Consider the following 20,607-nt stretch of genomic DNA (forward strand, 5'->3'; position numbering starts at 1 on the left):
CCCAGTAAAGCTGGACAGGGAGTGAGGAGGGAAGGGCTCCACAGGAACCTTGCAGGGAGCAGGGTCAGCTCTCAGCTCTCCCAGATGGTTTTGCTGCTCACTCCATGATTTACAACCTTTCCCTGATTTCTCTTCTGAGGCCATCAATTTGTATCTCAGCTGGAGATTTCTAATCACTGCTAAGATGTYTTATTTAAATTTATATTACAGAGAGAGAGACCATTGCACATTCTGAATGAAACAAAGACCATTAGCCAGGGGGAAGCAAAAGATTTTCCAGCACACACAACACAGCTGGGTCTGGTGTTTCTTTTTAAATTTGGGTTCAGCATTGAGCTAAAATGAGATTTCTTCAGATAAACTCACCCCTTTGCAAACAAACCCATTTGTTGACAAGCTTTCCACTCAGAATATTTGGCTTTTCTGTCTGCAGATGAGGCACATGACACCCCAAAATAAATGCCCAGATAAATCAATGGCAAACTCTGCCCTGTGCCTCCCATGATAAAGTTATTAAAAAAAAWTTAAAATCTAAAATGAAAATACAGCAGCTCTGCCAGGAGGAAAAAAAAATATTGTAAATGAGACTTCCAATGAGCAATGTGCAACACTGTTGGTGTGTAATCAGCATTAAGACAGATTTATTACATCTTCATTCATTCTTTGTCAAGATTGCAGAGATATTTGTTAGTTCATCAATATTTAGTTATGAGGGGATATTTGATGCTAGACAGGCCAAAAATAAAGACAGCCCTTCTTGAGAAGATTGCAATGTAAGCAAAACCTGGTGTAATTAGAGATAAAATGAATTTGAAGAAGTTTGTGGTGTTATTCTTTCCAGCTGTGGTGTAGCTGGTGACCTCAGGATACTCTCACTCAGTCACCCTGAGGCTCTTGGGAAAATATTCTTCAAAATGCAATTTATAAAGCAGTCACAGGCCAATTAGGATTATTATCATTATAATTTAAACTCCAAGTACCAACCTCTCCAACAAACAGGTAAGGAACAAACTGCATGAAAATACTCTTGGAGGGTTATTGTCTGCACAAAGTGAGCCAGAGCTAAAAAATGGCTTTCAAGGATTTAGAAAAATCCAATTCAAGCTCAATTAAAACCCAATTCAGCACATACTTAATCCTCAGCTTTCTGCAAGTGAGCAGTGATAGGATATCCCAGCTTTCAAGCACTGCTTCATTAAGGAAGCAATGAGAGCTACCTTAGAGGGCCATGACAGAAAATGGAAAGGGAAACTGGTTGTAAAACAGAAAYGGAAAGAATCAGAGCTTTTTCTCACTCCCTGGGTCATTTTCTTGGCAAAGATTTGTCACAAAACCCGTACCAAACACAGCCTTTGTCTAATGGAAAACAAAACTGCTGCTACACTTGGAATTTCTGCTCCTTTTCTGAGCAGTGCACCAGGTTCTGGTGAACAGATGAGGCTTTAGGCATCTCCACGTGCTCCAAGGAGCAACAACCAAAGAGAAAATTATTCTGCCAGGGCACCCAGAGCTACAGAGCCACATCCCCTTCCAGGGGCAAGAATGAGAGAGAAAACCCTTCTCCCAAGGCAGCCAGAACTGCAGAGCCCCATCCCCACTCAAGAACAAGAATCAGAGAAAAACCCTTCTGGTCAAGGCAACAGAGCTGCAGAGCCACATTCCCACTCAGGAACAACAATCAAAAACCCTTCTGCCAAGGCAGAGCCCCATCCCCTCCCAGGAACAAGAGAGAAAACCCTTCTGCCAAGGCACCCAGAGCTGCAGAGCCCCATCCCCACCCAGGAACAAGACAGAAAACCCTTCCACCAAGGCAGCCAGAGCTGCAGAGCCCCATTCCCTCCCAGGAGCAAAAATCAGAGAGAAAACCCTTCTGCCAGGGCCACATCCCCATTCAGGGACAAGAGAGAAAACCCTTCTGCCAAGACACCAGAGCTGCAGAGTCACATCCCCTCTCAGGTACAGCAATCAAAGGGAAAACTGTTCTGCCAAAGCACCCAGAGCTGCAGAGCTCCATTCCTACCCAGGAACAAGACAGAAAACACCTCTGCCCAGGCACCAGAGCTGCAGAGCCCCATCCCCTCCCAGGAACAAGAGAGAAAACCCTTCTGCCAAGGCAGCCAGAGCTGCAGAGCCCCATCCCCTCCCAGGAGCAAGAATCAGAGAGAAAACCCTTCTGGTCAAGGCAGCCAGAGTTGCAGAACCCCATTCCCTCTCAGGAAAAAGAGAGAAAACCCTTCTGGCCAAGGCACCAGAGCTGCAGAGCCACATTCCCTCTGAGGAACAACAATCAAAAACCCTTCTGCCAAGGCACCAGAGCTGCAGAGCTCCATCCCCACTCAGGAACAAGAGAGAAAACCCCTCTGCCAAGGCACCAGAACTGAGCCTTGACAGAACCACATCCCCTCCTAGGAACAAGAGAAAACCCTTCTGCCAAGGTACTCAGAGCTGCAGAGCCTCATCCCTTCCCAGACACAAGAGAGAAAACCCTTCTACCAAGGCACCAGAGCTACAGAACCCCATTCCCTCCCAGGAATCAGAGAGAAAACCCCTCTGCCAAGACACCAGAGCTGCAGAGCTTCATCCCGTCCTGTGCAGCCCCAGCCTGTGCACGCAGTTGCTGCTGCTGCAGTTGGGGCCATTCAAACAGCTCAGCAGGTCATTGCTGACAATTCCAACCTTGGGATTCCTCTAGACATACCTGGAAAAGCAGATTTAGGAACTCGTTGGCAAGAGCACTCTTCACACTCCATATCTGGTAGTCCTCCAGAGTGAGGTGGCCCAGCTGTGAGGGAGGAGGAGGAAAGGGGAAGGAAAATCCATCAGAATGTGAAGTTGGTTCTGGTGAAATGGTCATTGCATGTTTCATAGAAGATACAACAAAACCAGGGATTTCATTAAAATTGACATCTACTACTTTTAAATAAAATTTGATCCAATGAAAGAAAAAAAATCCAGTTTTAGCATAACACAGGTAATCTAGAGAAGGAAAAGGCTTTGGGAGTGGAGAGGGTGAACCATGCTCAGCATGGAACTTCTGCTCCTCCTCTCCATCACTCACATCCAATGTCCATTCTGCATCCTTTCCCAACCCATCATCTTCCTCTGAGGGTCAGGAAAAAACCAGTTTGGATCCCCAAGGCCTTGTGATCTCACCTAACACCACAAATCCCATTAATTCTCAATCACYTGCCAAATCAGGGTGGTGTAACAGCGACCATGTCAGAGGGACCTTCAGCTCAGTGAARGGCTCCATCTGATTTTTTTATCAGGCAATATAACTCATGGCCAATTTTACAGCACTGGCAGTTATTGTGCCTCTCCTCACAGACCATTTTCTCCAGAGATCACCCAGGTCAAAGCTAACACATGAAAAGAGGTTAAATAATTTATGTAATTACTGCACCATCAGCTCCTTCCAGCACTACACTGATGATGCAACTAAAAAAATATTCTGAAGGATGAAGTCTTCTTTTTTAACTCTTTGTGGAATCAAAACTGTACACTTGCTTATAAAGTGCCCTTTTTTTAAAGAAGCCAAACAATAAAAACCTCAGAGAGAAGCCACATTTTCCACAGCTTTGGCAATTAAAGAAYTGCAATAAAGTATTTGCCCACCACTTTGCTGGAGTAGAAGAAGGCAAGACAACTATTCAAACAAGTAATTAAGCATTTCTAGACATTCTTTATMGTTTTTCATAAATTATTTATCGTTTCCAGACACTTCCCAATTAGTGAAGCAAAGGATGAAMTAATGGAAGCAACTTCCACAATATTGTGGATATCTTCGAATTTCCAAAGAACAAGGATATAATTACAGATTTACACCCAGTTAAATCTAAAGCATAATATAAATTACCACAACTTTTTGTTGTGTCATGACAGATGCCTCCACAGGAGGATAATGTGTCTTGCCATTGCATAAAATATAAGATAAACTTATGCACTCTCTCTTCTTCATAAAATCAATTTTAACAGAGAACAAAGAACAGAAGTCAAGCATCAGATTTAAAACTGGTGTTAGTTATGCACAGCAAAGCCYTGCAAACACCACAGGCTTCCAATTAATTTCATCTGGTTATGCATTTTGGGTTTAGCTTCATGTATTTAAATGGCTTATAAAATTCAAACATGTTCTTTCTTTCACACAACAACGTGGTAAATTTTAACGGAAAACTGACATTCCTTGAAAAAGATTCTTTTATTGACACATCTATGCTCTAAAGAAAGCACAAGGCTTTATTTCCTTATAAATAAACTGAAGATCCTGGGGTATAAAAATGACAAGGAAAGAACAGCAMATTCCTACCTTTGTGTTATCATGCATATGTAAAATATCTTCTACGATTTCAGACAAACTCATGTCCAACTCCTTCAACAAAAGGATCAGAAAACAGAGTTAAAATCTACCAGCAGAGTGTGTTCAGAATAAAAACGTGACTGGAAGAAATGCTGGAAACTGTCAGTAATTCAAACTAAGGATGCTCAGATTGAAAAGTTGGGGGTTTATACTTTTTTTTATATAAAGAAGTGACATTCCAGATTAAGCCTTGAGCTTTGGGTAGGTCACAGCTTTTCAAGGCAAGGGACAGCTTTGTCCCCATGCTGAGGGGTTCAGAGCAGTCTGTACCTCACTGAGCCCTGTCCCACCACCCTGCCCATCCCTCCTCTGGCAGCAGAACCCAGGAAAGAGCAGGGAATCAACCCAAAACACAACTCACAGGGATTTTATCCGTCCTGTTGTCTTTCCACACCTCTAAAAGTGCCACCACCATGTCCTTGAGCTCGGTGCGAGACAAGATCCCATCCCGGTCCACGTCAAACACCTTGAAGCAAACTGAGGGGAAAAAGGAATGATTTTGCTGTTAGAAGCACCCCACAAATCTTTTCCTTCATTCCTTGCAGCCCCTAAGCCTGCAGAGTCCCAAGCAGCTGATTTAGTGCTGACAGTTGTGATGCACGTGGGGAGGTGAGGAAATGGAGCAGCTGCATCCCATAAATCCAGATTCCTGCAATCCTCTGCTGGGTTTGCCRATGGGACATAGCAGGGAACAGATGTGCATCCAGAAATTTCCAGGGAATTACAGCTCGTGAGKTTGCAACAATATGGTTTTGGAGAAATAGGGAACAAAAAGTGTTTGAAAACACAGGAACCTTGCAGGGAGCCAGCTGGGAACTGGGCAGTGAGAAGCCACAACATGCTATTCACCACAAGACAATCAAATAGGACATTTGTTTTCTATTACAGATAATGAATGAGTGCTCACACTTTCTATATTGAGATACACACTTCTGCATCAAAATGCAGAACGCTGCAAAATGACTTCTGAATGTAGTTTTTCCCAGTTAGATAATTTAAATGGAACTACTGATAAGCTGTAAAATACAYAGATTTAGGTTTAATCATCCTTTAGAAAAGGAAACCTCGATATTTAAAGTTTTTTTTTTTTTAACTTCTGAAATCACCTTTCACAGACACGCATTTGTCCAGTGGGAAAAAAAATCTTAAAAGGTGAAAACAACTAAACCTCATTGCTCCAACTGAAAAATTCCTCCCAAATCAAGAGTTAACATTTTGCATACTTACACTTCTGTCTCTCTGCCAAGGGTCCCCTGCAACATGCTGAGAGCCCACAGGAAATTTCTTTAAAATCTATGTGATTGTCTCGGTTTTCATCAAAAGCATTAAACAAACCTGCAAACCACAAAAGCATCTCCTGTTACAGCACCTGACAGACCCCCCCTGCACCTCCACCAGGGGAACATGGGCAAGGAGAGCTATAAATACCTGTCATTTATTCTTCTCAAGTGTGAGAAAGGGAATTAAGAACTGCTGAGAGTGTTTAAAGGTGAGTTACAGCTCTCAAGRATGGCTGATGCAGCCAAGGGGTGGGGAGGGAATCACAAATTCCAAACTGATGCCTGATTCTCACACCCTTCTTGTAATGACTGATTTAGAGRCTCTAAACCAGTATGGACAGAATTTCCAACGTGCCTGAGAGAAATTCCCATGGAAATCACCAAATTCTACTGCAAATTTGGCCCTGAGTTAGGAGCTGTAGTTATCAGCCTCCAAAGTATTTCAGAGTTCCAATCATTCAGCATTATTTATCCCATCTTATTTTTTTTTTTTTTTATTCCACAGAAGGCAAAGAATGACCAGAAACCATTCAAGTTTCTCCACAGCAGCTGTGTAAATTTAAATCACTGAGTAGATCAAACACACTCAGGAACAAAAGGATGTGGGGATATATCCCTGCAGAATTGGACATAAATTCTGATTTTTTTACCATTGCAGATGAATTTCCCATTTGCTCCTTACTGCTGCAACTTGTCAGTAAATGCAACCATTTACTGGTTGCAGTAATAACAAAATATAATAATTTTATAATAACAAAATTGTCAATTCAGGGCTGCAGACCTGTGCAAGTGGAATGTCCAAATGGCAATGAGACAACTGCAGCCTCCAGGTAGAACCAGAGCRGCTCCAACTGGACAGACCAGTTGGGTTGTCAGCAAAAATAACAATCTACAAATCCCCTGAGTGAGTCTCCTGAATAAAATCTTCCTTAATTTACTCAGTTAGGGAAGGGTGTTGTATTGGCTGCATGATATCACAGCTGACTTGCWCACTGAGCTGCCTTTTAATAGATGAAACTCCCATTTTTCAGTTTAAAATTGTCAATTTTCTCTCATTCAGGGCCAGCAGTTTATCTTGTCATCACAGCATCTTAAGAAAACATTTTAAGCAACTACAGGGTAACTTTTTAATAAAATCTGATATTTTTCCTGCCAACTGATAAGAATGCAACACATCCTCCAGCACCCCAGACTTCCCAACAAATAGAGATTTCTTGAGCATCTTTTCCCATTTTTCAGAACTCAGTGAAACAATTCTGTCCCTCAAGTTTTAAGGCCATTTCAGAGCAGGCACTTTGAAAGCCACGACTTTTTTTTGTGGCACCAGAGCTGTTCATTCCATACCTTCACTCAGAGATGGGTGGATGGGAGGGGACACTAAGGGGGCAAATGTTTCTAAATCGAAGCGTCCAGTTCTCGATTGAGCTTTCAGCAGCCAGTATCGCTTCTCCAGGTCGATGATGTCGGATTCTTCCACTGTGCAATCAACAAAAAGAAAACAAAATTAACCTTCTTTGTCCACAGAATCATCTTAACCATTTGCCATCCAGGAGTTCACATCAATAACATCRGCACAAGTGTGTAGAAACACAGAAATTAATTTTTCCCACTTATAACCTCTTCATTTATCACCTATTTCTTAATTTCTCACCTATTTTTTTCATTTTTCACCTATTTCTTCATGGTGATTTCAACAGGCAGATTATATGTGCAGTGTCTTTTTTCCCCCTAAGTATTCAGTATTTAAATCCTCAAAAAAGATGTAAAGCAGCATTAAAAAAAAAAAAAAATCCCAGATCTTTTATGGAAAAAAATTATGTAGTACTTGGCTGCCCTTGAAAAACTCCTATTTGAAATTTTTAGCTTTTTGATACAGTAATAAGGCGAAATTTTAATGTGGCATTTAAACATTGTGTCTCAGCACTTTTTTTCCCATATAAAAAATAGTTTATTTCAGTTCATTATTTATACTCTAGAATTACTTACAATCCCAATCAACACAGGGGAGTGGTTACACAAACCTACAAAAYACTTTATGCAGAGAAACTTAAAAGGCAATTTAAAGAGGGGGGAAAAAAAACCCCATCAAACCCAATAAATCAACCAAGGTGCTAAATGAGGATAGATAAAAACAGCCAAACTTATGTTTTCCTTCCAAACATTCTGTACAAATGCTGCTCTCCCCATGCTTTATCCTTGAAATTCAATATATATATAACAAGATTAGGTTTGTGCCCAACAATACTTTGAACCTTTTTACATATGCAAGTGTGTCACAACAGTGCTTTAGGTCAGTGCCAATTAATTGGGTCTCAAATAGATCTGGAATGACAAAGCTGTCTATATTAAGAACCACTCCGTGTGATCTCATTCCCAGATGGTTCTGAGCCTTTAAATCCACGCCAGTTTTCTAATAGGTTTAACTTGAGCTATTTGGCCTGGTTTAGTCCACAGAAACAATAATAATCCTRGAAGGCTTAAGAACAGAAGGGCTCCGCCTCAAAAGTTCTGTGTCAAATTGAAATTTTATTGATTTCTTTCTCCGTTTCTGTCATTAGTGGCAGTAATTTACTTAAAATAGTAACTTAGGTAACGTGCAGTGAGCATGAAGCAGTTGTAACTGCCCAGCAGGAACATCATCTGATGCACCAAAACTTACACAACTCCCTGCCCTCAGCAGCAGAAAAATCGGAATCAAATATCCAGAGTTGGAGGAATGGAAGGGGTTTGCATTTTCCTGGGAGGTGTTTTTAGGCAGCCCAGCTGGAAAAGTGACATCAGTGACAAATGTCCCCTTCCTCTGTGCCTTCAGTGCAGTGACAGAGGTGACAGCCCCAGCTCCTCAGGAAACATTCCCAGCTCCTTGAGACAGGAGCTGATCCACAAACAAAACTCATTCCCTTTTTTTCTCTGCCCTCATTCCCCGCTGTTTTGCCACTCCCTGGCTCTGGGTCTTCATAATCACAAAGTCCTTTGGGTTGGAAGGGACCTTCAGAGGTCACCCAGACCAACCTCCCCCATGGACACTTCCCATGGGACCAAGCTGCTCCAACCAGCCTAGCCTGGAATATTTCCAGGGATGGAGAATCCTCAAAATCCACAAAAACCTTCTCCCTCACATCTACTCCTCCTTTAAACCCCTCATATCTACTCCTCCTTTAAACCCCTCACATCTACTCCTCCTTTAAACCCCTCACCCCATGTCCTACCCTACAGGTTCCACTAAAAGTCTGTCCCCAATACGTGAGGAAGCAGTAATCTTAATTTATCCAGGAATATTCTTCTTCTAGAAATCAAGAAAAAGGAACAGAGGATTCATCTCTGAAGATCAGCACATGGAAATATCCACATATGAAAGCCCACAAGGAGAATCCCAGRGCTCTCCCCCTTCCCAACAATGGGAGAGGGGAGCTTGTGCTGCCATTTACAGGAATTGCACTTCCACGTTACTGCTCTCGTTAGCAAACACAAAAAGCATTATTTATGTTCTCTTGTGCATGACCATGGAAATCAYTTTGCTTCCTTTTAATCCACCTCTGTAAAAAGGGAGAATAACAAATGTGTGAGCTGCACTTCACTCTTCAAGTGATGCAACACTCAAATATTCCAAACCCAGCAGGGAACTCCAACTGTCCTCACTGAAGGGTAAACCTGCAGAAACCTTCCCCTGGCAGGTGCAATATTTATCTTCAGTAATTAAGAATTGAAAGAATGTTTTATTTAACCAGAGAACCTTTCCCAGATATCTATAATAGAAGTCAGCTGTATTCTGATTTCTTAAATTGTACTTCACAGATGTCTTACAGTGGTAACTCCGCTGTTTTTTATTATTTAATCTCAGAAAAGAGATGATCAGAAATAATCTTGCCTGAATTTCTGTCCATAGTGGTTGAATTGTCATGGTCATTTAAAAGATACAGAATTTTCAAATAATTACCTTTTAAAGAATARCTGGTAAGTATTAGCACAAAAGTGTTACATTTTTTTTTTAGCTTTCTGCACAAGAGCCAAACACTTCAGAAAGTAAAACCAAACAGTAAATAACATTCTTAGCACTGATTAGCCTCACACAAATCAGGTTAAACACGAGTAAGAATGTGACAAAAGAATATTTCTCGTTCACAGTTGTAACAAATTGTCAGCAGTTCCAGTGAATAACAGGGAGCAGGATTTACAGGATTGCAGCACGGGGAAGTTTAACTGCAGCTGAGCAGCAGCTGTTGCRTAATTTGATTTCTCCTGAGTGATTTTTCTGCACATAATCTTGTAAATCAGTCTCRGGATATGCAGTGCACTGTCTATTCCTCCAGAAGTGCAAATGGAAAGGAATCTCTGGCAATTTGTGATTATAMAGATAATCATATTTGTTACTGAAGTTAAATGAAGCATGGTAAAGCACACTGCACTTAATACCAAAACACATCAACAGGCGTGAAAAAACACCACTTTCTACAGAGCTTTTGTAAAGGAAAAGGATTTTCTCTTGTCATAATTTCAACTTTTTTCCCTAATGTCTGTTCAAATCACATCAAAGTAAACTGGGCTTTCATTCAGATTACTTAAAATTATGCACCTTACACAATACAGGAAAAAATTCTCAGAACAGACAGGCTTTTTAGGCCAAGTAATTATTCATTTTGGTAATTAACTATGATGTGATTATTTGAGGTCACGTGGACATATGATACACCTGTRAAATTTAACCAGTTTACTACCACATGCTGATTTATGTCTCCCTCATCACTTGYCCACCAGAAATATGAAAAACTTTCAGATTTGTAAAATTATGAATAGATTTTTYGGTACAGTTCTCTAATAAGTAACTAATATAATCTCAGAGATGATTGTAAGTATTGAAGTGCAGTCTTCTTATTGTAAAGGAAGAACAAATAAACATTTTCAGTCAAAATATCATCTTAAACTACTAAGAAAGAGTTAATTTAGAACCTGCTGCCAATTTGATCAACAGGCAGGTGCATGGCAGTGATAAACACTGAACCCCCATCCTACATTTTAATGCCATTGCCACAAAATTACCTTCTAAAATATTCCATGGATAGCAATTCATGCATAAAGAAATTTTTTGCCTTAGAAAAATCTAAAAGCACATTTTCATTTCATCCACTGCTTATTACAATTCTTTCTATGACCAAATATTCCAATCCATAACARAAGCTGAATATTTACCCACCTATGGGGACAATCCTCTCTGGTTCACAGCAGCAGAAACATACCATATTCCCAACATTTTACCAAGCCTTGGATCCTCTCCCTGTTCACCTCCAGGCAGACCCCAGGCTCTGCTGGCACCAAGAGCTCTTCATGGCCAGGCAGGAGACCAAAAAACTGACACCAAATACTGCTTCTGACTCCAAACTCTCGTTTGTGGCTTTTAAATTAACCCCCCAGAAGATTCTGGGACCTGAGGAGCGAGAGCTGCTTTGCAGGACRTAAAATAGCCTGGGAACTAAGAGGATAACAAGTGGCAAAATACAGATTAAGTGACACCGAGGCTTTTACTTATTGGCCTGGGCTGYTGTCAAGACTTTCATCTTTCTGTTTTTCCTAATTAAAAACAAGCACTCAGGGAAGGGAATATTTGAACTTTGACTAAGAGAGGTCCTTGTGTGTGTCAGACATGGCTGTGCAGGTGTTTATCCAGCAGAATATGGATTAGAGAACCTCAAGGTGGGAACAAGGAGGTGTGAACAGCACAGCTTGGGAAGGTGTCCATGCCTGGGAAAAGCAGCACAGAATGAAATGTGCCCTTAAAAGAGACTTTGATAAAGCCAAAATCTTCACAATTTTCTCCTGGTGGATTCCACACATCTCTGTTCTCAGAGTGTGCCCCAGCTGGAGTGGCCACGCTGCAGAATTTCACACCCAGACAGATTTTATGGCAGCCAAGAGAAGGGATCCCCTCATTTCCCTTCCCTTCCARCCTCCCACAAAACCCTCCAGACTGACAAACCCAGCTCTGGCACAAATTGTTCCTTCCACAACATTCAGCTTCAATTTTACTTCAAAAATTTCCTCCTCTGTTTCAACCATCCTGCCTGGTTACTCAGGGCTTCTCTCATTTATTGTATTAAATGAATGATAAATGTATATTCTAAAATAGAATTATTTACCCTGATTGCAGTCATAACTGCACCTCAGCAGGTGAGAGGTGGCAGAAGGAACAGGATGAATTTTTCTGACAACAGAGAAGAGTCTCTTCTGTTCAAAGGAGAATTTGGGTGTTATTTAATCAGAACTCGGTGACACAAGAACTGGGTGACAAAGAAGTACAAATTAAACATTCTGTCAGCTCAAAAMCAGCAAGCCCTCTGATGAATGGAATTATTTTCCCTGTGGAAAAGGCTGAAAACCTGAGTATCTAAGCCCATTASATGACACTGAGTCACAGCAAAATGACACAAAAAAGGCAACCAGCACCCATGTTCCAGCAGAAAAAATATTTCCAGCTAAATGAAGGAAATCAGTGAGGTGTCCCCTGAGTCAGTGAGACAGAAGTGTGGGATTTAAAAGCTCCACCAGACTGCTGTTCAATGTGATGGCTTCAAAAGATATATATATAAAATAAATTTAAATGTGTATGACCGTACTACAAAACTGAAAATATCCAAACTACTGCTAATTGGTCAGTCCTCAGGTCTGCTTTCAGTCCTCATATCCCTGAAATTGTTTATTTTTAGGAGCAAAGGTCCAAAGGAGAYTTGACTTATTTAGGCAGCTTTCAAATAAAATTATTCATATTTCTGATTTAAGTGAAACGGAACAAAATTTGATTAAAAGCATCAAATGTGTGCAACTTCCTGTAACTTTAAAATATCATTTYTAATTATGTGTTGAGAAATGTAATTAAAGTCATCTGCACACCAAAACAAATGTTATTTACAAATGAAAAATTAGTATTCCTTTGTCTCCCTGATAGGCTGGCTCATTAAGCAGATTGAAATGGAGTCACTGATGCTTTGCAGAGAAATGGGGGCTGTTTATACATCAATGGGAAGAACTTTTCCTGATTTTATTGCTATTTTTCAGGGCTCTGACATTGTCCAAGGATTGGATGGGAAGCACAGAGGTGCTGGGAAAGGGGGAGATCAGTGGGAATGAGAAATCCCTGATTGCACCTGCAWGGGTCACAAATTATTTTACAGCAAAACCAAGTGAAAACCTTGCATTTTACAAAAGAAAACTTTGCCTTTTACAGCAGAACAAAGTGAAAACCTTTTCCTCTCTCTGTGTGTTCTGCTTGTGGCGTTTGCCTCAGTTTACCAAACATTATCTCACTTCCTGCTCCTTCCCAAAGGCAACCATTCTCCTGGGAAAAATATGAAGAACAAGYCTTCATTTAGAGCAAAGGAACTGTCACAACAGCTCTCACTGTTTTACACATTCAGCTGGGTTAAAAATACTTCTGTACTGGATTTCTGACTCTTTGGAGTGACCTGATTAGGCTGAAATTATTTCCAAGTGCTCAAGCACTTACATTTTCCTTAGTTTTGCATCTGTTGGATGAGATTCCTACACTGTTGTAAATCACAAGGGAATTCAGGAAAATTTAAGTTTCTCTAGAGGTCCAAACGTAACTGTCACATGAGCTTTCCAAATTTGTGGACAATCACCTCATGTCACCTACGTGGATTTCTGGAATACTCTGAAAAGCTCAATCCCAGCTCTGACACAATGGTAACAGTGACAGCAATATCAAAACCAGAAGTGAGAACAACATTAAATACAAAATAAAATCTATTAAAACAGTAGCTGTTAAATTTAAATGGTTTTTTTTTTAAATTCCAAACCTCAGTTTCAGTATAAACAAACTTTCTGTGAAAAGCTCAGTAAAAACTGTTCTGAAAGTTTCAATTTCAAAGCACAAAAAAAGAACAGATCTCAGTATGATTCAAGATCTTTCCCAGTGCTGAACTCCAGAACCCTCAGAAGGTCGGGATTTTTTTTCACACACTTCTTTCTCTACCTTTTCTATCAGACTGAGAATATTSAGTGGTTTTCTGTAACCTCAATGGGTACTGCAGCCTCTCATGTAATGCAAATAAATTACCTGCTCAGAAACTCCTGACTCAATGATGCATTTTCATTTCAGATGGTCAGAAAACAGTTTTGATGCCCACATTTAAAACCAAGAGGAAAACCAGGGTGTGTTGCTTTATTCTAAAAACCCACCCATCAGAGGATTAGGCACCAGGGAGGAAAATCCACAGAGTACATAAAGCACAAGCAGATTGCTCAAARCCCTGACAGCTCCACAACCAACTCCCTTCTCCCAGGGAGCCTCAGGTGCTTTACTGGAATGGATGTTTGCATCACTCTGCTGCATCAAGTGTCATTTATCAGCCTTTTGGGTTCAGGTTTAATTTAAAAACCAGCTGTTCCTTCTCTTACATTAACTCAGACACAAGGCAGCACTTGTTCTTCAGAGACAATTCCCAAACCCAAATCCTGAAGATGCTTCTCTTTAGTTAATTCACTTCCCTGACTCTACCACATGCCAGGAATAAAAAATTTAAAAAATAAAAACTAAGAGGTAACACTAATTTTTGAAACAAATATTATTTTTGAAACAAATATTATTTTCTCAATGCTCTCAGTAGTTTCTCAGTAGTTTTACAACCCTCTATAAAGACCAAAAATAAACCCAATGTCACCAGCCAACCACTTTGGAAGATACTTTTTTTTAAGCTTTTCGGGTTGCAAACTTCTATAGAAGTGTTGGAGCCTCAGCATTATTATCTCTTAAAAAAAAACAACCCAGTGTGCTTGTACATGAGAATATTTTACATCACAGCACAAAAAGCAGAGAACAAATGAGCTCAGAGAWGGAATTTGTCTCACTGAACTGAATACAGAGGAGCAGGGAGATTCGATGCACAGCTATTTTGCCTGTGAGCTCTGGCAGGTTTTTTTTTCAGAAACACCTTTACTCACAGTGTGTGACTCCAGCCAGGGTCTGGTAGAAGGTGGGGGTGTCACTGTCATCTGTCAGGGTCACATACACCCCTCCTGAGAGCAGCCACCGTGAGAAGGTGAAGGCGTCTTTGTTGTGCAGCAGCCAAACCCTGAACTTCTCGTAATTCACCTTCTCTCCCTGYGAGGAAAACCAGAAAATGGGAGCTGTTTTTGTCACTGCCAGTAAACAGGAACCATCCAGCTGTAGGAACAAAAATTGGGACAATCTCCTAGAAAAATAAGTGCTAATGTAATTTTTCTGCTTGGAGCCATGCCTGTTTTTCTCTTTCCTTTTGAAACAGCAATGGGAGGGAAATTAACTCTCAGTTCTCTCTGCCACCTACTCAATGTGGCCTTTGGAAACTCATTTACCCTGAACCTCAGGTTAAAGGGATGAAAAGAAAAATGGTTACTTACAATTCAAAATAGCAGAGGTTATTTGGATGAATTTAAATGCATTATTATAGATACCAGCTCTGCTGAGCTAAATAACAGGTGCTATAAAATCACAAACATCCTGTTCTATCTGTGCAGGTACACAAACAACTGAGAAAAATCAGATTTGGGAATAACTAATGCTGGGATTAATCACTGCAGGAACATGTGGACTTTTCTGYCATGACATTCCCAGGATCTTCTCACTGGAGGGACCAATGGAGCTTCCTGCTCAGGAATACATAAAAACCACACACTCACAGAATTTTAGTGCTGTTTAAACCAGGATTTAGTTGAATCCTTGCCAAGCTGTGGCCATGAAACCATAGGGATCAGCAGACTAATTTCTACAGGACCTACAAAACTACCTCAAATAAAAGCAAAGCCATTATCAGTAGACAAACTCATTATATGGAGATTGTCATCTCCAGGGGAAATAAACAGGGGTCTGCAAAGTGGAAGAGGTTTCAAGTCATTGATTATTTAAACTCCCCTCATATCACAGACCATTAAACTTCACTGAATTACATCTCTACAGAATCCAACCATTTGCATTTGGCCACGAACTATCTGCAACTGCCAAGTGCAGAAAATTGAAAATTCACTGTATTCCCTTTGCCAGGCTGCTCCAATGGTTAATCACCAGCACTGCTAAAACATTTGCTTCCTATTCCCATTGTAAGGGGATTGTTTCAGTTCCARATACTCATTCTTTTTATGCCTCTTTTTCTAGGCTAAAGAGTTTCATATTTTATCCAACAAATCACAGAATGGTTTGGGTTGGAAGGGACATCAAAGCCCATCCARTGCCACCCCTGCCATGGGCAGGGACACCTTCCACTGTCCCAGGGTGCTCCAATCCCTGTCCAAACTGTCCTTGGACAATTCCAGGGATGGTGCAGCCACAGCTGCTCTGGACACTGTGCCAGGCCTCACCTTCCTCACTTTTATTTCTTATTCTTTCATTTTTTCAACAGTTTGGATCAAGAAACTCTCTGCTCATTCTACCCTTTCCCTCTACTCTTTGCACTGCTCTTTGCAAAAGCAACAAGAGCTGTGTCATTAAAATTCCAATTGCTCCAATTTTTCCTGGAATGACAATGAAAAGGGACAGAAAAGCTTTGGACAGGAAGAAAAAAGCACTTGAAGCAATATTTGCAGCTGAGCTACGACGGAACTCGAGCAATGCAGACATCACTGAATTTTTTCCCTGTGTTTCAAAACAAAAGGAAAACTCAGATTCATTCTAAAGCTTCTGTTTCTAGCTGAGTACATGCAATAATTCTGATGAACAGAAGTACCTATAAACATCATCCTTGCAATCCAAGCCATCCTCCATAAGGCAGGCAGGAAGGCCCACAGCAGGAACATTAAACTTTCTCCCTCTCCAGCAATGACCRTGGATGATTAAGAGCCCAGTAAATCCTGCTGAGTGGGTTATTACACTATTTTCATTTTAAAAGAAAAATCAATATGCAGCATTTTCTTGAACAGGAAAATGCTCTGATTGATACTCATCTTCCTGCAAGTCTTCATAAAGTATTTCTGGATTTCTTGGACAGCAMGCAATTAACTTGTAGGGTACAATTCATCACCCCACACTGATGGGAAATTATAAATAGGAAATGGCACTGGGGGTCAGCTCCAGAAGCTGCAGTGGACACAGGATTTATGATTTCAGCCAGGAATGCAATCACTGCTCCAAAGCCAACAGGACACCAGGGCCACATCAGAGCCTGGCTCAGGCAATGCCCACAACCAGARTTATCTCCAGCACACAACAATAAAATCAGAGCTGGTTAAGAAACCTGATAGCCACAAATAAAGCTTCCAGTCAATCTGGCCAATCCATTTGCCAGTGGAATGTATAGTGATGTCTCCATTTTGCTGATCTTACTCCTCTGATAACCAACCAAGCAAAAACYCCTGACAATTCATCAGGATCCCTGGAGGCCAAGAATCATCTATGAACACACAGAAGCACCAATGCCCTGGTTCAGAGGAGGACTTCAGTGAGCTCCATAAAGATTTTATCTCTCAAACAGCCTAAAGCATAATTAAATGTTGTAGCTCCTGGCAGGAACAGTGATACAAAAGCAATAATACAAAATTCTTCTTTTTAAGCAAGCACTGCTGCCAGGCATTTTTAAATGCTGGGTGCAGATTTTCTTTCTCTCAGCYCTGTGTTCTAGATTTCTTCCCTGACTGCAATAAAACGTTCACACTAATGACTAAGTTCCCACCAGCAATATTAGTATTTAAATTTACCTGATAACATGATTACCCTTGGGAAATGATCTCTTTCCAAGCAGCACAGTGAGCACAGAGAATGCCTGCATTTATACACCAAATGCTGTTCACATCAATACAAATTACGTGTAATACCACAACACAAAAATCTCTGAGCTTTTTACCCAATTTAAACAAGCTCAATTTGTTCCCAATACGTGCAGGAGTATGAAAAAGAAGCTACTTAATCTAATCTTGGCTTTTTTGTAAATGCAACAGGAGAAAAGCTGCATGAAATACCTCAGAGAAGCATTTCTTGAGTGACTCTGGGACCTTCCCATCAACCACATGCAGCATCTTCTCCATCTCTTCACGGACAACATAACTCCCAGATTCATTAGAGAAGAGGCTGAAAATGTCTGAGGAAATAGAGATGTGTAAATAACTGTGACAGCAACATTTTTCAAATTTGAAGTTTACAATTGGCTGAGAACGTCAAAGGCTGTGCAACAACTAAAGGACTCAAAACTTGGGTTGATCCAATTTCAGGTCCACAASGTTTAGGTCAAGATGTCCCTTTTCTTTTACCATTGTAATCAAAAGGAAAATGAGGATTATCAAGTCAGATTAACAGAGAAGACAAAACAACAGAAGTCAGTAGGCAGATGCTTTCATTTGTTTTGAAAAATATCAAYGCCATCCTCCTTCCTCTGCCCACATACAGAGACCATCAGGCTTTCTGTAGGATCCCAACATTTACATTCATGATGACTTATYAAATATTTCATTTTGATGAGTATGRAAAACAAAAACRCACCTRATTTCRAAAAATACAGCTAAAAATGTTWCCAAAAATCMTGTCTTTATTGTAAAATGGTCACATTTCACACTCACAATCCACTATCTTGTTACTAAGTTACATCACTTACATTTTGTTTTCTCCTCCTCTCTGCCTCTTGTAAGTAGAACTAATCCAACTATCAAGTTATTGAAGTGCAGCCCTTTGGATATTCCTCCAAATGAACAGTAGATAACCTAGAAGAAGAAAACAGAGAAGTTACCCAAAAATAAAGAAGTTAATCAGAACAGAGATGCCAGAAGTAAAAACAGCAGCTCATATTGAGGCTCCACTTTATGTGGATTTTATGCTCAACATCTCACATTCAGCTAAACACACTTTAACTATTAATTGTTACACTTCTGTAGCTCTTCTGGCACCCATAAAACAGCCTTTACTTGGTGAAACACAGGTACAGGGCATGAACAGCAATATAAAAACCCCATGAYATAAAAACCCCATGGTAGAACCCTCCAGTGAGGACATTTCTGATTTGCTCGTGGTGTTATTTCCCCARACTTCTTTCTCAGGGCTGAAATCTCCAGGCTGGGCTCTGACAATCTCAAAGGCATCAAGGGGATTGTTGTGGGTTTAACATGACAGGGATGCAGCAGGAATCCCCAGCAGCAGAGAGGGGAACACCAGAGCCCTGTGAGTCACTGCACCAGCACAGGGGTGGTTTCCACCACAAGCCAAAATTAGGCCAGGACTGGGAGTGCCCAAACTAAACCAGTCATGGGCATGGCAAGGTTAGACCTGGCCCAGCCACTCAGAGCTGTGGTGGCCAGGAGGAGATAAGGGAACACCTAACCAGAGTGGTGACACCAGATTTACTGCTGCTCCTGCAGCCTGGCTGGAGACACGGTGACAGTGCTGGGGTGTGAGCTGCAGAAATCATCTCCCTGTCCATCCATCCATCCATCCACCCATCCACCTATCCATCCCTCCATCTATCCTTCCTTCCTTCCATCCCTTTCCAGTGTGCAGCAGGATCCAATTCTCCAGGAAACACCCCCCAGATCCTCCCTTCCATCCCACTCCGATTCACAGCATCGCTCAAATTTCCACAGGGAGCTCATATCAGCCTCTTCTGTTCCTAAACTTTAATCCACTTACAAATGCTTGAAGGGCTGAATTATCAAAACTGAATTTGTGCTTTATTTGGACACAACAATTGTATGCTTCAAGGCAGGGATTTGAATTCCACACTTTTAATGCTGAATCATTTTGTGTTCACCTTCACCCTGTGTAGGGTAATTTACCTTTATATTACACTGCAATCATTACTTCTTTTAAAATATGGAGCTATAATATTCACCCACTTCTGCTACCTCAGCTGTGATACCAGATGAGCAGCAAATATTACTTTTATACATTATTTCAACACAAGGATTGCTCACAGGATAAACAGAGAAAGGAATTCTGTGGATAATGTCCAATGGATCAGTATTTAATAGGTGTAATTACAGCTGGGATTCCTTGGAGTTTAGCTGCTTAATTATTCCTTGGGAAGAGTTTAGAAACACTGAATAGTCACAGAATACATCAGTTTGCATTTCTAAGGAAGGAACTYCACAGTTTTTCACATTGGTGTGGCATTTGGAAAATATCTAACAACATACACCATCAAAATGTGATGCAATTCTGTATTTTCCAAATTACTTAATGCTGTTGCAGCTTTACTTAAAACAGCCACACCCAGAAAGAATCACAGCAATTTACATTTCAGAATGTAAGATTTACTATAATTATATGGCACATACTTATTTTTTAAATAAAATTTAGGCCTGACACATTATATTTCACGGGCAACTGAAGAATATAATGAGATTTAAAAAACAAAAGCTGTGCTCATGCTTCCCACCACCTGACCAGCAGTTTAACARCACAGACACGTCTCTCACTTTTCTTTTAATATCTTCAACTCCATTTTCCCAAGAGATCCTCCCAGAACATTACTGTCCTGAACATTTAAAAAACATTTTATTTGCAGGACAATCACACAAATTGTTCGACCCAAGTTCCTCTGGTTTCAGTTCTCCGATTTATGTCCTGTTTAAAACTCCTGAGTTTTTAATTTTAACAAATTCCTGAAGGCCTCTCACTCCTCACATATGAAAAACCATAATTCACACCATGCAGAGCAGCAACCTGAGGCTCCAAATRAGCTGTTTAACCAGTGAAAGGCTGCAAACTCAGAATTAGGTTTTTAGCTGCCTAATGACTGCCTGCCTCTCCCCATCCTGAAACCAGGAATTACAAAGCATCCTTTTACAGTGTGAGCAGACTCAAATCCCAAATTTGGCCCAATTTACAGTTTTCAAGCTCACAGATTTGATACTGCACTGCCTGAGTATGAATGCCACAAGTACATCATAATTTGTACTCGAATTTTGAGATGAGTTCTGRTGAGAAGCCATCAAAAACCAATTATGAGGCTTCCATTAATTTTATTTCACCACCTGGAAACCAAGAACTGCTCTATAACCATAATG

The 20,607-nt window shown here is 40.7% G+C and overlaps 1 protein-coding gene across 1 annotated transcript in view; it reads right to left on the reverse strand.

The window, feature by feature from the left end:
• Positions 1 to 20,607, reverse strand: part of LOC130585543 (ubiquitin carboxyl-terminal hydrolase 32) — a gene marked incomplete at its 3' end in the record, with an annotated part of 52,953 nt that overhangs the window by 12,787 nt on the left and 19,559 nt on the right. The window contains exons 3-10 of the mRNA XM_057386089.1: positions 18,204 to 18,309; positions 17,575 to 17,693; positions 14,590 to 14,749; positions 6,982 to 7,113; positions 5,585 to 5,692; positions 4,719 to 4,834; positions 4,307 to 4,369; positions 2,699 to 2,782 (exon numbers count right to left, since the gene is read on the reverse strand). Of these exons, the coding sequence (XP_057242072.1) occupies positions 2,699 to 2,782; positions 4,307 to 4,369; positions 4,719 to 4,834; positions 5,585 to 5,692; positions 6,982 to 7,113; positions 14,590 to 14,749; positions 17,575 to 17,693; positions 18,204 to 18,309 (888 nt within the window). The remainder of the gene's footprint in view (positions 1 to 2,698; positions 2,783 to 4,306; positions 4,370 to 4,718; positions 4,835 to 5,584; positions 5,693 to 6,981; positions 7,114 to 14,589; positions 14,750 to 17,574; positions 17,694 to 18,203; positions 18,310 to 20,607) is intronic.

This window comes from Malurus melanocephalus, unplaced genomic scaffold (assembly GCF_030028575.1).
Source record: "Malurus melanocephalus ecotype Western Australia unplaced genomic scaffold, MMel_1.1 scaffold_912, whole genome shotgun sequence".
NCBI classification, from domain to species: domain Eukaryota; kingdom Metazoa; phylum Chordata; class Aves; order Passeriformes; family Maluridae; genus Malurus; species Malurus melanocephalus.